General features: G+C 54.5%; 3 protein-coding genes across 3 annotated transcripts in view; 1 reads left to right on the top strand and 2 right to left on the bottom strand.

The window, feature by feature from the left end:
- Window positions 1-2735: 2735 nt before the first annotated feature.
- Window positions 2736-7372, bottom strand: MED29 (mediator complex subunit 29). The gene is made up of 4 exons (XM_069078647.1): window positions 6957-7372; window positions 6437-6495; window positions 6204-6288; window positions 2736-3015 (listed from the first exon to the last, which is right to left on the bottom strand). The coding sequence occupies exons 1-4, from the start codon at window positions 7221-7223 to the stop codon at window positions 2788-2790; spliced, it is 639 nt and encodes a 212-aa protein (XP_068934748.1). The 5' UTR covers window positions 7224-7372; the 3' UTR covers window positions 2736-2787.
- Window positions 7373-7530: 158 nt separating this feature from the next.
- Window positions 7531-11249, top strand: PAF1 (PAF1 homolog, Paf1/RNA polymerase II complex component). The gene is made up of 14 exons (XM_069078580.1): window positions 7531-7724; window positions 8078-8107; window positions 8453-8545; window positions 8782-8903; window positions 8987-9053; window positions 9160-9261; window positions 9344-9449; window positions 9536-9604; window positions 9688-9791; window positions 9869-9985; window positions 10059-10187; window positions 10283-10388; window positions 10478-10565; window positions 10665-11249. The coding sequence occupies exons 1-14, from the start codon at window positions 7678-7680 to the stop codon at window positions 11096-11098; spliced, it is 1614 nt and encodes a 537-aa protein (XP_068934681.1). The 5' UTR covers window positions 7531-7677; the 3' UTR covers window positions 11099-11249.
- A 191-nt stretch (window positions 11250-11440) lies between these two features.
- The window catches only part of SAMD4B (sterile alpha motif domain containing 4B), a 30850-nt gene continuing 22651 nt past the window's right edge, over window positions 11441-19639 (bottom strand). Inside the window, exons 5-13 of the mRNA XM_069078547.1 lie at window positions 19028-19137; window positions 18670-18756; window positions 17719-18037; window positions 16949-17034; window positions 16717-16838; window positions 16234-16432; window positions 15924-16047; window positions 13793-13876; window positions 11441-13613 (exon numbers count right to left, since the gene is read on the bottom strand). Coding sequence (XP_068934648.1) covers window positions 13585-13613; window positions 13793-13876; window positions 15924-16047; window positions 16234-16432; window positions 16717-16838; window positions 16949-17034; window positions 17719-18037; window positions 18670-18756; window positions 19028-19137 — 1160 coding nt within the window. The 3' untranslated portion in view covers window positions 11441-13584. The remainder of the gene's footprint in view (window positions 13614-13792; window positions 13877-15923; window positions 16048-16233; window positions 16433-16716; window positions 16839-16948; window positions 17035-17718; window positions 18038-18669; window positions 18757-19027; window positions 19138-19639) is intronic.

The following is a 19639-nucleotide window of genomic DNA, read 5'->3' on the forward strand; positions in this document are numbered from 1 at the left end:
TGGGGCCATTGAACTTTTTGTGTAATCTAGGATTAAGAGCTTTTTGTCTCTTCACTCTTAGTACAATGCTGGGCACATAGATGCTTCTTGTTAACTTGACTTGAGCTTGGGCTAGGTCTCTTCAGCAACACTGGCTTCCTCTGGCCTATGAACACTTAGAGTGCCAGGTAGTCTCTGGTTCCAAGGCCAGGAAGTTAGGTGTTTGGAGCTGTAAGAGGGAAAATCCTGATTTGGGAAGTCTGGCTGTCATAGTTGGTGGGAATCCCCTCTGGAATGAGGTTGGGGAAAGGGTGGAACTGGGGGGCAGGGCAATGGGATGGGGAAGGGGGAGGGCAGGGGGCGGAAACTGGCTGATCTAAAAATATCATCAAGCTTCCGGCCCAGAAGGTGGGCAGAGTTTCCAGAACAACAAGGGAGAAGGAGGCCAGGACCGGAAACCGCCAAGGCCTGAGAGAATGAGAGATTGAGAAAGAGACAAACAGACACAGAGACAGAAATGGGGACAGAGAAAGAGAGACAGACAGACTGAGGAGACAGAGAAGAGAGAAAGAGGAGAGAGAGAGAGAAGGGGCATAAGAGGGAGAGAGAGAGAGTGACTGGTGATTGCAGCCTTTTAAGTATGTCAGACAATTCAGGAACACACAGGGCAAGGTGACAGATTGTGTCTCACTGTACTTTTCAGATGAGAGTATTTGTCCATCCACCATGGGATTGTACTGGGAAGAAGAGGGGATTATTTGTGCAACAGTTACACAGTCAAGGGCCCATTGGATCTGTCTACCTTTGAGGGGTTCTGGTGAGCGCCCAGCGACTCCTCTGCCTCATGACTGCATGTGCTCCCCCCACAGGCAGGGAGAAAGGACAAAGTGTCCTAGCCTGGGTGTCCACCCCACCCCTGGCTGAGGGGCCAGAGGAATTTCCCAGGCCTGGCAGAAGGGCATGGACCCTCCCCTAGGGGCTGGCCACAGCTGGATCCCAGATGTTCCCAGAGAGGCTAGGTCAGGCCACCTCCCCTCCCCACCAGCCAAGGGCACAGTTGCAGGACCCTGCTCCGCCCTTCTCACTTCTCCTTTGGGGCTAAAAATACTCTGGACCCTAGTGTCCAGCCCCCCCCCTCCCCTTGCACAATCAGCTGATGACGCAGGCAAGCCCAGAGGGAGGAGGAAGAAGAGGGGCCTGAAACTCTCCCCCTCCCCCCAAACAGCCGGAAGGGCCAGTATGAGGAGAAATGTGAAGATGAGGAATGCTAACTCCCCAATCCCTGCCTGCCCTCCATGGGTCCCAGCCCCCACTTCCTGGCCCTTCTTGTGCTTCCCCTTGTGCAGCAGCAGTCATCGAGGCTTCCCCTAAACTGGGAGATTAGGGTGATTAACTCGGGATTGGCGTCACAACTCCCCCTTCTCTGCAGGTTCTCCCTAAAGCCTCTTCCCTCCCCCCACCCCAGTTTGGGGCACCCTTCCCTTTTCTGGGTCCTGGAATCATAGGACCTAAAAGGAATCCTAGACGTCATTTAGGTCAGGACCCTCTCATTAGACAAGAGAAAACTGAAGCCTGAGGAGGGGAAGGGGAAGTTTGGCCAAGATCACAAAGAAACTGGGTTTCAGGCTCATTCTTCACCCACAGGCCTCCTGTAGGGATCCTTCTCAGAGACCCCAGCAGAGGTATCCTCCTTTCCCTGTGACTCTTCTGTCTCAGGGCCCCAATGGGATCTAGGCCCTCCTCCATTCCCCATTCACATGTCCAGCATTTGGCCTCTACTCTAGAAAGCCAGAGAGTCCAGGGTTAGCCCAAGATCGGGTTATGGGGGGGGGGAGGGAGGGGCGAGGTAGCCGTGATTATATAACTGGGGGATTTCCTCCCTCCTCCTAGGAGCCTGGGGTGAGTCAGGAGCTGTGTCAGCAAAGCTGGTCTGGCCAGGACCCAAGAGCCCTTCCCCTCCCCCTTCCCTTCCTTCCCCTTTCAAGGACCCAGGCTTTCACCCTAGAGCTCCTCCTCACTTATCCATGGCCCAGTTTTCCTGGTGAAAGGAGATGGAAGGGGCGGGGAGAGGAGTGATCTAGTCAGAGAGAGAAATAGAACAGAGATCCAGAGCCCCCTGGCCAGGGAGAGAGACGGAGTTAGTTTGAGGCAGTGACAGAGGGCCAAGGGGGGAGAGAAAGGCAAACCCAGTCAGGGAGACCCAGCCAGCCAGATCCAGCCAAAGGGAGAGTCCTAGGCAGAAGACAAGGAGGATTCAGACCAAAGATCCCGGGGCAGGGAAACAAGAGATCCAGCCGGAATTCCAGTCCTGAGACGTTAAGATCCAGACTGATATTCCCAGGAAGAAACAGAGAAAGTCTCAGGCAAAGAGAGAGATGCAGAGGAGTCAGTCCCAAGCAGAGCGATCCAGGCGGAATGAGAAGGTTCCGGGAAGAGGGACAGGAGGGGGCGGGGAAAGTTGGGCGTAACTGACAAGGCTTCCAGGCTCTGTTTCCCCCACTTTTTTCCCCCCTGGGAGGAGGCGCAGGCGTAAATGCAGGCACCAGATGGGCGGGCCCCCAACAGACAGCCGTCCTCTGGCGCCCCCTGGTCGCCGAGCGGCGGGACTGCTCCCGCCTCGCCGGGCGGCTGCAACCAGGCACCCCTTCCCCCGCCATGGGCCCAGGCCCAGGAGATGCAGCAACAGAGAGAACAAGCCATAACTTAGGAACCTTTAATTTAAAAAGCCAAGCCCCGTCCTCTACCTCCCCGCCCCACCCCCACCCCCCGCCCAGGCCCAGGGCCGTCCGCACCCGGGTCGCCGCGCGGTCAGAGCCCGCCCGGGGCCGGCAGCTTGCCCGTGACCTTGTTGGAACACTCCAGCAGGGCGTTATGGATGTCCTTGGCGCAGCTGATCTGGGCCTTGATCATGCTCAGGTACTGCGGGTAGGGCAGGCTCTCAGCCTGCACCGCGTCCGGCTTGGTGGCCGTGGGCACCAGCGTCGGGGAGTGCTTGGCGCTGTCGTAGCTTTGGGACAGACATTCGTAGGCCAGGCGCTGCGGGCAGAGCGGGGGAGAGGCGGAGGGGGCGTTAGTGCGCCCCCCGGCCTGGAAGCCAGGCCCCCCATTCCCTGAGCTTCCCTCAGTCGGTCAGCTGTTTCCCACTCTCCCAGAACCCATTTGGGGTTTTCTTGGCAGAGGATCCGGAGGGGTTTGCCATTTCCTCCTCCAGCTCATTTTGCAGATGAGGAAACAGGTGAAATGACTTGCCTAGGGTCACCCAGCTAGTAAATGTCAGAGGTGAGGTTTGAACTTGGGGAGAAGAGTCCTCTGGCCTCCAGGCGGCGCTCCGTGCACTACGGCGCCCCCTAGCGGCCCTTACCCCCAGGGCCTTAACCCCCTTCTCCCCCCCCCCCCCACCATCCGTGGACTCCCTCTTGAATTGGGTGCACACTCCCAAGGTCCTGAAAGATGCTTTAGCACAGTGCCTGACACGGTGGGGGGGCACTCAGTAAGTATCAGCGCTGGCTCTTTCAGATGAATGACCAGAAAGCACAGACAGGGACAGAGAAGGAGAATGAGGTCAGCAATGAACTACAGTAAAGGGGAAGACAAAATTTAAAAATAAAGTCGTGGCTGGAGAAATGATGCCCTCAGAGAGACCAGGACTCAGGCTTAGAGGGGCCCCCGGAAGGCACAGAGCTGGACAGAACAGGCCCAAGCAGAGAACTAGGAGAAAATGCCCCATGTGTGCAGACAGACTAAGGATCAGAGGAGATGGCTTGAGAGCTGAAAGCCGGGGCCAAACTGAGGCAGAGAGGCCAAGTGATCTGTACTAGGTCATACTGCTTGCTGGGGCCACCAGTGGTGCCCATCATGCATGGAGCACTGGGCCTGGGTCAGGAAGACTCTTTCTGAGTTCAGATCTGACCCAGACACAAACTGTCTGGGTGACCTGGGCAAGTCATTTCACCATTTGCCTCAGCTTCCTCATCTGTAAAATGAGCCAGAGAAAGAAATGGCAATCTGCTGAATTATCTTCTCCAAGAAGGAGCCACAAAGAGTTGGACGCCACCGGAAAATGGCTGAACCTACTTCTTCCTAGTCACTGGAGGAGCCAGGGCTGGATTCCAGGTTCTCTTTCTATGGGCAACACTGCAGTGGAATGTTGGCAGAATGATTTAGAGGACCCACTTTAAGCTAGGAAGACCTGAGTTCAAGATCTGCCTCAGATATATAGTGGCTGTGTGACCCTGGCTAAGAAACCTTTCAGCACTCCATGCCAATTCAAAGCAACTATCATATTTTTTAAGACAGCTATAAATGTCAACCTATATTGCTATTACTGTTAAAATTACTAGTGTTATTATGGCAAATGCTACGGATATTATATACAAAGACGGGAGAGAAAATTAGCACAAAGTCAGTATCCAAAAAGTATCTTGATGAGGTGGGCCAAACCTATTAAGATAAAATTCATTAGCAATGAAAGTACTGTCTTGTTTATTTTGTAGGTAGATTAGATTTATCTAGTTCAGAGAGGAGGAGGCTGAGCTCCCCCACTAGTATGGTTTTGCTGTCTATTTCTTCCTGTAACTTCCTTAACTTCTCCTCTAAGATTCTGGATGCTATACCACTTGGTACATATATGTTTATGCATATATTGTCTATGGTAGTTTCCTTTCCTATCTCTTTTAATTAGATCTATTTTTGCTTTTGCTTTGTCTGAGATCAGGATTGCTACCCCTATTTTTTTTAACTTCAGCTGAACCAACTTCTGCTCCAGCCTTTTACCTTTACTCTCTGTGTATCCCTGTTTCAAATATGTTTACAAGACACATTCAACTAGCATTTATTAAGCCCTTACTATGAACTTGGCATTGGAGACACATAAAAAGGAAGCAAGCCCACAATGGATTAACAACTTGTATATGAAGGATGTATACAGGGTAAACTGAGATAATCAACAGAGGAAAGGAGATCAGGAAAAATTCCCTAAAGAAAGTGGGATTTTAAGGGGCAGCTAGGTGGCATAGTGACTACAGCACCAGCCCTGGAGTCAGGAGGACCTGAGTTCAAATCTGGCCTCAGACACTTAACACAAAGACTAGCCGTGTGACCTTGGGCAAGTCACTTAACTCCAAGTGCCCTCCAAAAAGCAAAATAAATAAATAAATAAAAGGCTGCGTAACTGGGAGAATGGCAGTGGCCAGTAATGGGAATGTATGGAGAGGGGGAGAGTTTGGGGGAGAAGACAATCGTTTGGTTTCTACAGGACATCCAGTTCAAAGACATCCAATAGACTTTGATGGGGAGAGGTGAGAATCATCTGTGTGAACAGGGATGATCATTGAATACTGCTGCATTTCCCCAAGACTCTTAAGTTGAAGTGCTTGCCATCACTGATAGAGGGAGTTCCCCAACATCAGTATGGCAAATACCATTCTAAAACTCTGTCAAAGCCCTGAAGTGGGGGAGGGCTGTGTGCTGCTGACATGGAGGATTCTTAGGACACTGGCCCCGTTGTCCTCCTCTTCTTTCCCTGGCTTCCTCTCTCCTTCTGTAGCTGCCCTATCTTCTCATCTAGCATTCACCTCAGTCCTATTCCCATCCCAACCCTAGACTCATTCCCTACTAAGCTGCCTCAGCTCTGGCCTTCTGGCCTTGAGGCAGCATGGTGCCAAGGATTTGGAGTCAGAAGTCCTGGGTTCAGATCCCAGTCCTGTCATTTACTGCATGTATGATCTAGAGCAAATCATTTCCCCTCTCCAGGCCTCAGTTTCCACATCTGTAAAATGGGACTACACGAGCCCCTCTAGAGTTCCTTCTAGAGCTATGATCCTGTGATGCTCCCATAGCAGCCCTGCCTCAGCCCTGGCTTCCCCTTCTCAACTTCTTTTCAGAACAGCTCTACCCATGGGCCCAGCCTCGAGGCCATCCTATCTGGCCTAGCCCAGCTCGCCGGCTTTCCTGGTTTTGGTCCTTAAGAGCAGCCCCATCCATATCTTTGGGCTTTGGCCAAGTCCCTCCCCAGCTTGGGTTGGTCTCTACATGGAGGCTCCGGCTGAGTAGGCAGCCCTGAGTTCCCCTTCAGTGTCTTTGCAGGGATGCCCCTTTTGGGGGTCCTTGATACTGTATGATCAGGCTTTCCCCTTTGCTAGAATTAAAAAAAAAATTTCAAACCCTGCTGGGGTCCCAGGAGGCCCCAAGGGAAGGGAGCTCCTCCGCCTCAGGGAGAGTATTACCAGGCATAGCTCCAGCTGGTCACAGAGGGCATAGAACTCTTCCAGGCTCTTGTCGAAGCGCTGCAGGCCGCCCTCGCTGCTCTTCCTGCCGGGGACGGAACAGAAGAAGCCTCTGAAACGGGGGAGCCCCGGCACCCCCTGCAGAAAAGGGCAGACCCTGGGGTCCTGGCTAAGGGCATGGTCCAGGGGGCGGAGCTTGGCTTGGGGGCAGAACCCAGCCCTCAGACACTCACTGGCCATTGTCGATGTTGGTATTCTGCACCAGGTTCTGAGCCGCCACCTTCATCAGGTTCTGGGATGGGATGGAGAAGGGCAGGGTCATGTCCTCGAGCCACTCCCAGACTCCAGGCTCCCCCCTCCCCCCAGGTTCAGGGTGTCAAACTGAAATTCCAGGCACCGCCTCCTTCCTAACTATCAATCATCCAATCACCGAGCCTGGGATCAGCCTACTTCCACCTTGTCCACAGTGTACCTACCGCCCAAGATCTGCAGCCCTCCCCCCTGCCTTACTAGACCTCCGCGTGCACAGATCTATGGAGGCGGCAGCTCTAGCCTAAACATTCCTCCACTCGCAGGCTTCAGCGCTCTCGTAGTCCCTCCTCCTTCCTTGTTCGTTGCCAATCCCAGGGCTAGTTTCCCGAAACATCCCGCCCAGCCTCTTTGCCGAGTCCCGCCCCCTCGATAGCCCACCCACCAATTGCCACCCCCGTCTCGTGTCTAGACCCACCTCCCTCGGGCTTGGGGACCAATCACCTGTAGGCTCTCTTTGAGCTGAGGAATCAGAAGCTTGTAACGTTGCACAGGGTCGAAGTCCTGTTGCTGCTGTTGTAAGAGGCCGCTCTGCGCCGCCTGGATTTGTGAGGCCGCTACGAGCTGTGCCGAGGGAGGTTGCTGCTGCTGCGGCGCCTGAGCCTGCGGAGGCCCTGAAACCGAGGCACCAGCCGATCCCGGGCCGGAGACGCCGGCCGTAGGCGGTTGCTGAGGCTGCGAAGCCGGCTGCGCTGGTGGCGGTGCCGCCATCTTTTCCCCTTTTTATCCAGCGCCTCCCGTTGGTCGCAGCCTGGGTCACTCAAGGCGATCACGGATGTGCGTCACTTTTAGGCCTCGCCTCGCCTAACCGATCAATCACAAGCCCCGAGGTTGCATTTAGGCTGCCTCTTCCACCTCCATCGTTCCAGTTCGTGCACAACCGACCAATCATAAACTTTTCCCTCCTCTTAACACCCGCCTCCTCCCACTGTGGCCAATCCGTCGCAGATTAAAAAAAAAAAATTAAATCCGAACTACGTTTCCCAGAAGGCATTTCGCCCGCGGTCGGTAGTTTGGCCCTGGAGTCCCGCGGGGTCCTCCTTGCCGCCGCCGCCAGGGAGGCTGGGAGGCGGAGCGGCCCACGGGGTTGCCTGGAGAGTCGCCTGTGTCGCTCGCGGGTCGGGCCTGGCCCCCTTCGCGACCGGTAGTCCTCCTCGTCGTCGTCATGGCGCCTACCATCCAGACCCAGGCCCAGCGGGAAGACGGCCACAGGTGAGCGAGCGCTGCGCTCCCCTCTTTAGGAACCACCTCCCACCCCGGGGCCCCCCGCAGCGGCGGGCCATAGAGCGCCACCGACGTCACAGTTCCTCCCCGTGACGTCAGCGCATCCCGGTTTTCGGTGACGTCACTGAGCCCTGAGCGTTTCCCGATTGGGGACCCCAGCATTTCTTTCTTCTTTTTCTCTTGAGAGGCTTCTGAAGGCCCTAGCCCAGTTAATGCTTTGAGATCGCATCCCTTGGACTCTTTGTAGAGGGGCTCCTAGCTCAGGGAAAGGTGCCCGGGGAGGGGAGGGGCGGCCATCACAGCGTGGGGCACAAATGACCCAAATCCTTGTGTCCCCCCAGACCCAACTCCCATAGGACTCTGCCGGAGAGGTGAGTGCAGGGATCGGGGGCTCCCGGGCTGGAGAGGAGGGGCTGATCTGCATGTTTACTGCGCGGGGGCGGGGGTGGGGCAGGACCCCCAGGACCGACCTGCATGTGTACCTGGGTGGGGGGGGGGGGGGGTCAGCCCCCCCAGGCCCTGAACTGGGCCGGACGTGGGGGGGGGGGGGGGGGAGGAAACAGGACCCCCGGGGCTGAAAAGGAGGGGCTGACCTGCATGTATGGGGGCAGGGGCAGGACCCCCTGAACTGACCTGCACGTGTACCGTTGGGGCCGGGCGGGGGTGACCTGGGGCTGACCTGCTGTCTCCTCCTGTTATGAATCGCTTGCTCTCAGGTCTGGTGTGGTCTGTCGAGTTAAGTACTGTAACAGTCTCCCCGACATCCCTTTTGATCCCAAGTTCATCACCTATCCCTTTGACCAGAACCGGTGAGTATGGCCCTGCCCCCTTCCCCTCCAGGGCTTCAGAGACCCCAGAGTTCATGCAGAGTTTACTGATCCAGTCCCAGAAAGACACCAGTCTGCCCTGCCTCTTCTTGTCTGCAAGGGGGTGGGGGTGCCTTTCGAGAGGAGGACAGGAGTTCTCCTTTGAGGGAAAGATGAGAGACCCAGAAAATCCCAGTCCCTTCCTCTAGGAGAAAGGCTCTCACACCTCCCTCCCCCAGGTTCGTCCAGTATAAGGCGACATCACTAGAAAAACAGCACAAACATGATCTGCTCACAGAGCCTGACCTGGGCGTCACTATTGATCTCATTAACCCAGACACCTACCGAATCGACCCTAATGGTGAGGCCCTGGGGGGGATGGGCAGAGGCTTGGAGGGGCCTGTGTCAGGCCAGACCTCCCCCTCACTATCCAGCTTATTCCAGTTCTTCTAGATCCAGCAGATGAGAAATTACTTGAAGAAGAAATCCAGGCCCCAACCAGCTCCAAAAGGTGATTTGGGGGGGGGCTCAGGTCAGCTGTCAGAGGAAGACTGGCTGCAACAGGGGAGGGAGTCTTGAACCCCATCCTGGTTTCTCCACCCCCCACCCCCAACCAGGTCCCAGCAGCATGCTAAAGTGGTCCCCTGGATGAGAAAGACAGAGTACATCTCTACAGAGTTCAACCGTTATGGTGTCTCTAACGAGAAGCCGGAAGTCAAGTGAGTGGTGATGGGATGGAGGGGCTGGGGGTAGGTGGGGGATCCCTGGCCTCCATTTCTTGGGCTTGTTTCTCCCTCCTAGAATTGGGGTATCTGTGAAGCAGCAGTTCACTGAGGAAGAGATCTACAAAGATCGTGACAGCCAGATCACAGCCATCGAGAAGACTTTTGAGGATGCCCAGAAGTCGGTAATGGGGGACAAAGGCAAGGAGCTGACTGCAGAGAGGGAGGAGGGTCTTGGAGCCCCATTTTCATGGATTTTTCTGCTCCTCAGATTTCTCAACACTATAGCAAGCCAAGGGTGACACCAGTGGAGGTGATGCCTGTTTTCCCAGACTTCAAGGTCAGTCTGAGAGAATCTGAAGGTAGGAGAGAAAGATGCAGGGTCTCTTGGCCTTCTCAGCCCTCTTTCCCATCTCTTCCCAGATGTGGATCAATCCCTGTGCCCAAGTGATCTTTGACTCAGACCCAGCCCCCAAGGATACCAGTGGTTCTGCAGCCCTGGAGATGATGTCTCAAGCCATGATCAGGCAAGTTTAGGTAAATGGCGGTGCCTCCCCCAATGCCATCTGTCCTTCTCTTCCAACACTCTCCCTCCACCCTCTAGGGGAATGATGGATGAGGAGGGCAACCAGTTTGTGGCCTACTTTCTGCCAGTGGAAGAGACCATGAGGAAACGCAAGCGTGATCAGGAAGAGGAGATGGACTACGCACCAGATGATGTGTGAGTGGTGGGATGGGTGGGCACAGGGCCAGCAGGAGGAAGGGCTGACCACCACCTGACTGTCCCTCCACAGCTACGATTATAAGATCGCAAGGGAGTACAACTGGAACGTGAAGAACAAGGCCAGCAAGGGCTACGAAGAAAACTACTTCTTCATCTTCCGAGAAGGTGATGGCGTCTACTACAACGAGTTGGAAACCAGGTGTGTGGTGTCAGCCTCAGCCCCTTCTGCCTGGGTGTGTCCTGGCCTTGGTCTGGCTCAGGCTGTCTTCCTGATCCTCTCTGCCCTCCCTGTAGGGTCCGCCTCAGTAAACGTCGGGCCAAGGCCGGAGTGCAGTCTGGCACCAATGCCCTACTAGTGGTCAAACACCGTGACATGAATGAGAAGGAGCTGGAGGCTCAGGTAAAGTTCTGGGTTTTAGGTCACTGATGAGTAAGGTTGGGAGGAGGGGAGGCAGCTGCCCAAGGACTTTTCCTCTTCCCCCACTCTAGGAAGCTCGAAAGGCCCAGCTAGAGAACCATGAGCCAGAAGAGGAGGAGGAAGAGGAGCTGGAGCTGGAGAAAGAAGCCCCAGGCTCTGGTAAGTGCCCTGGGAGCCTGCTGGGATACCTGGGCTCCTGCCCGGCAGAAACCAGGGAGGAAAGCATGGCACCAACATCTCCCTCCATCCCTCCCTCAGATGAAGAGCGGGAGAAAGGAAGCGGCAGTGAAAAGGAGGCCAGTGAGGAGGAGGAGGAAGAGGAGCGATCAGGAAGTGAGAGTGACCGAGGAGAGGAAGAAAAGGAGGAGAGTGACAAGAGTGGAAGTGGAGAGGACGAGGCCGAGGAAGAGAGCAGCGAGGACGAGGCCCGAGCAGCCCGAGACAAGGAGGAGATCTTCGGGAGTGATGCTGACTCAGAGGATGAGGAGGAGGAAGATGAGGAGGAAGAGGATGGGGGAGGTGGAGCCAGGGGCAGTGGGGAGGATGAGGATGAGGAGAGCGGCAGCGAGGGAGGGCCTGGGCAGCGCAGCCCAAGCCCTGCCTTCCTCAGTGCCAGTGACCACTCAGCTCAAGAGGATGGCAGTGAGGGGGGCGCTTCTGACTCCAGTGAGGAGGCCAGCGACAGTGACTGAGGCTTTATCACTCACTGCAGGCCCCCAAACAGGCCAGGAGGGGCTGGGCCCCTCCAGCTCAGGCACCATTCTCAGGACAAAAGGAAAATACCCATTACTTGTTTTTTTTATCTTTTGCTTTCAATAAAGGCCATATGTTTACAAGCTGAAAGCCAGGAATCTTATCACCTTTATCCCAGCACAGTTCTCCCTCCCAACCAGAGGATTACAGAGACAGTGGTCCTAACCCCTTCCTGCCTTCCAGACAGAGAGGGAAGCCTGAGCACCAACGTTAACCCCTCCCCCCCCCCACACACACACACCAGGTCCCCATCACAAGAAGCAAGGCAGCCAAAGATTGGGTCAGAGGAATTTTGGGTTTTCATTAAATGTATTATAACAAAGGTCAGAATTTTTTTTTCCAAAATAAGCCCGGACCATTAAACAAGTGAAACTCCAACAAATGTGTTTTCTCCAACAGAGAGAAAAACTGTGTACAGTTACTCAAAGCTGCTTCTGCCAGTGGGGCTGGGGAAAGATGGGGGTGCTGAAACCATGGAGGGCCCGGGAAGGAAGGGAAGATAGGGGACGGGGGACTGGGTCCTGCCCGTCGGGGTGGGGGCCGCCTGCGTCCCACACACTCTGGTGTCAGGCTGGAGGGTGGGAGAGGATGGTTTTCTCCTCTCTGGGGGTCCCCACCCCCTTCCAATAGGGAGGTCCTCACTGCTAGGCTGAGCCGGCTCATGCCTACCAGACTGATGGGATGGGACCTGGCTGGGGATGGGGGCAGGGGGGTAACCTAGAGTGGACAGGAACCCCTACCCCACAAAACACCATTCTGCTGATTCCAAATCGTGGTGTCCCCTAGGAGATGGGGGACAGGCAAAGGCACAGCAATATGGAGGGGATGGGGGAGAGGGGCTTGCATAGGTTGATGAGTGCAAGAGGTACATAAATAAACCCGAGCCCCTCCCCACCCCTCCCCCCAGCCAGGGTGTGGGGAGGCCCCCCTGGAGATGAGGCCCCTGGGATTCCCTACCCCCCTCCCTCCCTAGGCAAAAAAGGAGGGCAGGAAGGGGAATAGACCAGGAGCTGAGGAGGGAAAGTGGAGCCAGGGGCACCAGACTGGGTGGCTGTTGGGAAGAAAGGAAAGGGGGCCAGGTGGTTTTGGGGGGGGGTTTTTGGTTTTTTTTTTTCCAACATTTTGTTTCTTTAATAACATACGTAATGGTTACCAGCCATAGTCATAACAAAAGTTATTCATAAAATGTATCTAAAAATAACATTTTTTTTTCCTTTTCTGTGTGAAAAGCTTGAGAGAGTCCCAGCAGAAAGGGGTAGGGTGGGCCCACCTGAAGGGGAGGAGGAGGAGAGGGTGATCGTTTCTATTATCTCCCCTCCAGCTGCCCCAAGGGGGTAGGGGGATGGGACTCCAGGCTATGATGTAGTGTTCCACTTTAGTGAGGTCACGACAGAGCAGGGAGAGGGTTAGAAGAAAAGGAAAAAAACTTAAAGAACAGCCCTTCCATTGCCCACCCCCAGTCTCTCACCTCCGGGTTAGGGTGGGGCTACAGAAGGGGTGTGTGTGAAGGGAGGGGGCATTAAGGCAACAGACTTTCTGACCCCACTGGCCGCTCCCCTACCTATTTGCCCTGCCCTCCCTCCCCCCGGGGCCTCCAGGAGCTAGGCAGGGGGTAGAGGGGAGTCTGGGGGGCGAGGTGGAGAGAGGATGGGGGGGAGAAGGCTCTGCCCTCTCCCCTGGATCCATCCCCCAAACCCTCGACTCCCCTGTCACCCTCCCTCCACACATCATGGCTCAGAGAGACCCAATGAGGAGATTAAAAATGAGAGGAAGGGAGCGTGTGATTGAAAGAGAGACAGAGAAACCGCTAAGAACTATATAAATATATGTCTTAAATAGGCCTAAGAAATTAATCGTACGGAAACTCTGGGAAAGGTGCAGGGAGGGAAGGGGGGAGGGAAGTGGCTCCCATCCTTGGGGCAAGGTGTGTGTCTGTGAGAAAGAGGGGAAATGATGGAAGAAAACAAGACTTTTGTCTCCTCCCACAGTGTTGGCCAGAGCAGGCAGATCTGTGCTCTGTCCCCCACTGCTGCTCTCAGGCAGGCCCCCCCCCCCCAAGGGGGAGAGGGAAATCTGGTGATCTCCTTTGGAGTCAGAGTTCTGGGAAAGCCATTGTCCAGAAAGGAAGCAGGGGACAGAAGAGGTGCCCAGGGCAACTCCCCTGGCCCTGGTTCCCCTCCCTACCATGCCCTGGCCCTCAGCAGAGATCCCCCTCTATACCCTGCGTCATAGCAACGTGGGGCTTCCAGGGGGAGGGGGGGGCGAATGGTGTCTATCAATATTAAACCAGAGTTAAAGGGATAATAAAGTAGAAAAATATTAGAACATATAACTGAGCCAACACCACCCCTCTGTCACTGAAGGGATGGACTGGCCCCCTCCCCCATCCCAGGGAGACGTCGTGTCCGCTGGGCTCTCGGTCACATCAGATCGTGGAGGTTTTGTCTGTCCCATCTGTGGTGAGAGAGAGAGGAATGAGGGAAGTCAGGAGCTGAAGGAGAGGTGCAGAGCTGGGGCCTCCAGCCCTCCCCAGACCAGCATCCCTGGGACTGGCTCCACCTGCCAGGTCTCACACTGCATGGGAAGCTAAGATGGGAAGCCCGTGGAGGGGACAGGAAGAAGGGAGCTCTCACCACCCAAAGCGTGCTCTGTCATGCTGAGGCAGAGAGACTCCAGCGTAGGGTTGATCTCCAGGTCTGGGCCCGGCACCTGGCAGTCTGGACAGAGGTTAAGGGGAAAAAACGTGAGAGGATGACAGAAGAGAGAGATGGAGGACGGCCCCAGGAAGCAGAAACCAAGGAGACACAGATGGTGGCTGGAGCTGAGGTGAGACAAGCCGAGAAGGGAGGAAGTCCCTCAGAGCACAGTGAGACACACAAGACAGCCCGACTGGCACCAAGTCCCCACTGCCTTCTCTGAAGTGCCTTCCATGAGGGTGTGTGCCTCAAACCTCCTCCACTTACCCACTGACAATGTGTCACATAAAGCCTTTCCTGACCATGCTTCTATTTCCAAGGTGGCCTTGTTCATGGAAAGATGAAGACCATTCCTCACTGGGCAAAGTGGGCTGACCTGGGTTTGTTCTTGGCTCCATAAAGCAAATACCTACTATGGGGAAGAGCCGCTGTGGCCCAGGAGCCAGGTCTCTGATGCCCAGGCTTCACAGTCTGTGCACAGGGAAACAAGGCAATATTCTTGCTTTCCACTCCCTTCCTGAGTTTAGAGAACCCCAGCCCATCCCATCTCAGCCTGAATCTTATGAGAGTGAGGGAACTGCATTTCAGACCATGTCCAGAGCTTGCCTGTGATCACAGGGCTCTTCTTGGGACCTTTTCCAGCTCCAGGGAAGCACGTAATCATACAACATCAGAGGATGAGGGGACCTCAAAAAGTGAGAAGAAAGCTGACAAAGGCTCTCTCTGCAGCCAAAGGGGCAGTGTCTCTAAGGCCCAAACGCCAGTGAGATTCCGGAACCTACATTTCTAATGTGGGCAGCACAAAGCCCAGCAGTTCATACTGTACAGGTTTAACCCTAAGGCCATCTCAACCTTTATTAAGCACCTACTATGTGACAGGTACTGTGCTAAGCTCTGTAGATACAAAAAAGGCAAAAGGCAGTCCCCAAATGCACGAAGTCAAACCTGTGCACTGGGAAGTCTAACTTACACCTTTTCTCTCCGCTCACACAGGCTTGGGAGATCTCTGCATTTTGTCACCAACAGCTTGGCATTTACCTCACTAAACATCATCTACAAGCTTAGGAGACTTCACCTGACCACATGCCCTTTCTATTTTTTTTTTTTTTTTTGCTTTCTGGAGTGCAATTGGGGTTAAGTGACTTGCCCAAGGTCACCCGGCTGTGTGTGTGTGTGTGTGTGTGTGTGTGTGTGTGTGTTAAGTGTCTGAGGCCGGATTTGAACTTGGGTCCTCTTGACTCCAGGGCCGGTGCTCTATTCACTGTGCCACCTAGCCGCCCCACATGCCCTTTCTAGATCATTTATTTAGTCAGGCAGCTGGGTGGCTCCATGGTTAGAGCACCAGGACTGGCATCAGGAAGACATGACTTCAAATCCAACCTCTGACACCCAGCTGTGTAAGCCTAGACAAGTCCCTTAACCTGTTTGCCTTAATCTACTGGAGAAGGAAATAGCAAAGCACTCCAGCATCTTTGCCAAGAAAAGCCATGGCCAGTTACCGTCCACACGATCACAAAGTCGGGCACAACTGAATGATGGCAGAATTTTCCCAGCACTGAGCCCCAGATGACTTAACTGTGACCTCAAAGTCCCCACTTTAACCTGAGAAGGGCCCACTTCTCTGCCCTATTTCTGTTCCATTTCTAAGTCAATCAATATTATGGCAAAAGAGCCTTACATCTCCCCGATCCCAAGAGATGACTCATTAAAAACCATCTCTCTTTTGATACGAAACTCGGCTAACAGCTTGGGCTACACCAAGTTCAGTGGTATACTGGTATGTTCCTTGTGTCCACATGCCTACCTCTCCTTTATATTCAGTCACAGAATCCGAGGTCAAAAAGGGATCTGAGATCCAGGCCTCAGTTTGCATAAATTACACTGTAGTTTAAAACTGACATGTGAAGTAAAGATGAACACAGTAAGACACAGAAAACACAGAGAGTGAAAACTCAAAATACCAAGGGATAAAGGGCAAAAGGAAAAAAAAGAAAAGAGAGGAACTGATCCCAAAACTTGGGAGGAAAAGAGTGAGCCTGAGACAAAGGCCCCAGGGAGAGAGCCTCACCTGGTGGGAACATGAGTAGAGCTTGGGGAGAGGAATGCACAGGGAGGGAGTGGGTGCGCTGCACGGAGCTCCGACTCTGGCTGGGCATACTGTTACTGCCTCCAGGGTTGGCAAACCACAGGTTCTGTGGGTAAGGAGGTTAGACAGAGAGATGTCAATAAGGGGAGGAGAGAAGGGTAGGGAGTATCTACCTCTGCAGGACTCCCCACCAGAGGGAGCCCATCACAGCCCCTTCCAGAAACTAGAAGGACGGCCCCCATCCCAGCTGGCATCGTGCCTCCTCAAACTCACAGCCCTGACACTGACTTACCTGTCGTCCTTGTCCCCCAAGACTGGGGCTAGTGAGGGCATGCCGAGGTGAGACGCCCCCAATGCCTGCAGGGCTAAGGATGCCCATTCGGTTAGGTGGCAGGGCCCGAGGGGGCATCTGGAACTGCCGCTGGGCCCGTCGGGTCACTCCCATCCCCACAGAACCAGCTATGGGGAGCGAGTTGGAGCCAAAAGCCCAGCTGTCAAAACAGAAGGATGAGGGTGTGAGGGTGACAACTGTCCAGTCTTGTCCTGCCTCCCTACCCATGGCAAGGGAAAGAAGAGACATAGGGGGCACAGGGTTTGGGACGCTCAGTAGGAAGGTGCTCCAGCTCTGTGTTCACTAGTTAAAGGCTATGGCTCGGAGATTGAAATGAGGACCTCGTAAATGGCTTGGCAAACCTTCAATGGCCTAGAGCGTTATCAACCACTGCTCTCATCCAGTGTGCACGATGCTACTCAGTGCGCCCTCCTTGGCTCTTACCCCTTCTGCTGCTGCCGGTAGCTCTGCATCTCCAGGGCAGCTTTTCGGGGAAAGGTGCGGAGCAGCTTGAGGACCTGCTGCTTCCAGGACAGCAGACGTTTCTTCTGTGTCTCAGTGAAAGCCTGGGGTGGGGAGAGCAGGCAGAAGGGAGTCTGGTTCAGAACTGCCTGGCCATTAGCTGGGGGAATCCTCCAGCCCCTCCTCTCCCAGGAAGAAGATCAGGAGTCCTCACCTCATGTGTCAGGCACTTTTCGATGAGCTGGAGGTAACTGGTAATATTTTCCTCATCTGGCCGGGACACCAGCAGCTGGGTGCACACTGATTGGAGAGGAAGGAAGGAAAAGAGATGAGCAAGGCCCTGGTACTTCTCTGCACTGACCTCTCAGAGCTGGGCCTTGGAGAGAGCAGAAAAGTCCCACTCCAGGAGGCTCCTGACAGCAGTGAGGTTCTTCAGCAGGACAACAGGGCAATTGGACAGAACTTAGCACTTACTGTATCCAACAGGAAGTCCCCAGTAGTGCTCTGGTGAGTTCCCTGCTCCTTTTGCACCTATCCCCTCCCACACCATGCAGCAGCCCTGGGCTGTCTGTGTCTCTGGCAAGCTCCTTCCTGTAGCTCCCTTCCCCCCCACAAAAAATCCTGGCTGTGGGTCCATGAGCCCCAGCCCCAGGACCCTCCCCATTCTTGATTTAACTGCACAAATCAATCCATTCACCTCAAAACAAAGAGGAAGTGAGAGTCAGGCCCTGCCCTTAAGGAGTTTACAGTCTTGCACGAAAAACAAGACTGTCAACAGAAAGGATGGGGGAAGAACAAACAAGCACAAAGGATTACATTGAGGGAAGGCCCCTGCCCTGGGAAGAGGGTGAGGAATGTGCTCCTGATTCAGTCACCCTGTCTAGGTAGGCAGCAGCTGAAGCCCTGGGTGTGCATCTCTGCTCCCACCTGTCCCCTTGGCCTTTGGTCCTGTGCCCATGCAGGTATCCAGTAGGGGGTGCTCACCTTTGCCCATCACACGGGTAAACTGGCTAGGGAGGTCTCCATCAGCGACAGGGGCTGTGGCCGGCTCGTTGCCGTCACTGGGGGCAGGGGCCGGTTGGGGGGTATAGCTTTCTGCTGGGGGATCCTTGGTCTCAGGGGCCTTCTCTGGATCTGGGCAAGCTGGGGGGGGCTCGGCGCCCAGCGGCGGCTCCCCCCTTCCCCCCTCCTTGGCTGCAGCCACCACAGCTGCCTGAAGGATGCTGTAGGCTTTAATAGGTGTGACAATGATCTGCTGAAGCTCCTGTAATGCATTCCTCAGGTTCCCACCTTCCAGCACATCCTGGGGATGGGGTGACAGAACACACATGGGGAGTCAGAAAGGTTTTCAGAAGACGGTACCGTAAGAGCCAAGGGTGAGAAAGACAGAAAGAAACTCAAGGATCATAGGAACACAAACTTTTTAAAAGTATGCAAGGGACTCCTCCTTGTTTTACAATTAGCATGGTGCTTGGTATACATTAGGTGCTTAATAAATGCTCGCTGACTTGACAAATAAGGTCGAGAGAGGGAACTGGTACAAGGTCACACATCTAGAATCTGAGACTTCAATCCTAGAGTTCTTTTTACTACCCCTACATACACAGCCTTACCCAAGAATACTAGCTGCTCAATAAAATATCAAGGGCACTGTCTCAGGAGCCTCCTACAGAGCACTGGGCAGAGAGGAAGATGATCAGGGCTCCTAGGCTCCTAGTGTCCTGAATCTTACTAAAAAGGGCAAGTCTGACAACTTGAGTCTCAAAATTGGAAGGACTTTGGAAACCAAGCCAAAGCTGTCTGGAATGCAGAAGCGGAATCAGGCCCAGAGATGAGAAGAGACCCAAGAAGGCTGGACATCTCCTCATGGGCAGCCCTGTTGGGTATCCTTGTCTGACACCGTGCCACCTCTGCCCAATCCCCCTAAGTCTTCACCTTCTCCAGGGACTTGAGGACACTCTGCCTCTCACGAAGCTTCTGGATGCTCAGGGCAATCTTGTGACGGGCACCTTTGGTCACGTTCTGTGGGGAGGAGGAAAGGTCTCAGAGGAAAGCCGAGATGGCTGCCCACAGGAACCCAGAGGGCCAAAGCCGGGAAGGGGCTGGGATGGATGGGCACGAAAAGGAAAAGCGGGCTCCATCTGAAATGCTTTCGGATGCCCTGGCCAGAGGCCGGGCCAAGGTCTCAGCCATTCTAAGCTGAAGCCTCCCATCGTGGTCTATGGACCTCGATCGGCAGAGAAGGAAGCTGGGAATCTCTCTTAGGCCCTGGGAGAAGACTGTGGGAGCTCACCTGAGATTCCAGATGCTGCTCAGTCAGGGTCATCATCTCCTCGTAGCTCATCTGGGAGAAGAGGGCGGCGTACTTGTGTAATCGAAGACTCTTGAGCCACAATGGCACATCTGTGGTAGGGAGAAGACAAGGTGTCACATCTCCTGTGTCTGTCTGTCCCTTTACACTGGCTGACCCCTACGACACAGAGGCCCTCCCTACTTTGCTTCTGAATTGCTCCCAATACCTGGAGCCTTTAAACCCCACCCCCAATACACCACTTGGGTTTTGTCTTGCATATACCTTTGGAAGCACATGGTTGTTTCCCCAATAGAATGAGAGCTCCCTGAGGGCAGAGAGTACCCCCAGAGCTGAGTACAGGGCCTGGTGCACAGAAAGGGCACCCTAAGTAGCAGCTGGCTGGCTGACAGAGGGATGAGGTTTTCTGCCCTAGGCACTTTGCTTCAGCAGGACCAGCAAGGCCATTTCTACCTCTGAGTGAGACCCTGCCTTGTCCCCCACAGATCCAGACCTGTCCTTTCTCAAGGCAATGTCCTCTGAGACCCAGTCTCTGCTTCTACCCATTTCATTTGTTCCATGCCCCGGGGTTTCTCTTAAAGGTCTCTCATGGTT

Source organism: Petaurus breviceps, unplaced genomic scaffold, assembly GCF_028583685.1.
Source record: "Petaurus breviceps papuanus isolate PSGF00001 unplaced genomic scaffold, PetGlider_PUasm1.0 91041, whole genome shotgun sequence".
In the NCBI taxonomy this organism is placed as follows: domain Eukaryota; kingdom Metazoa; phylum Chordata; class Mammalia; order Diprotodontia; family Petauridae; genus Petaurus; species Petaurus breviceps.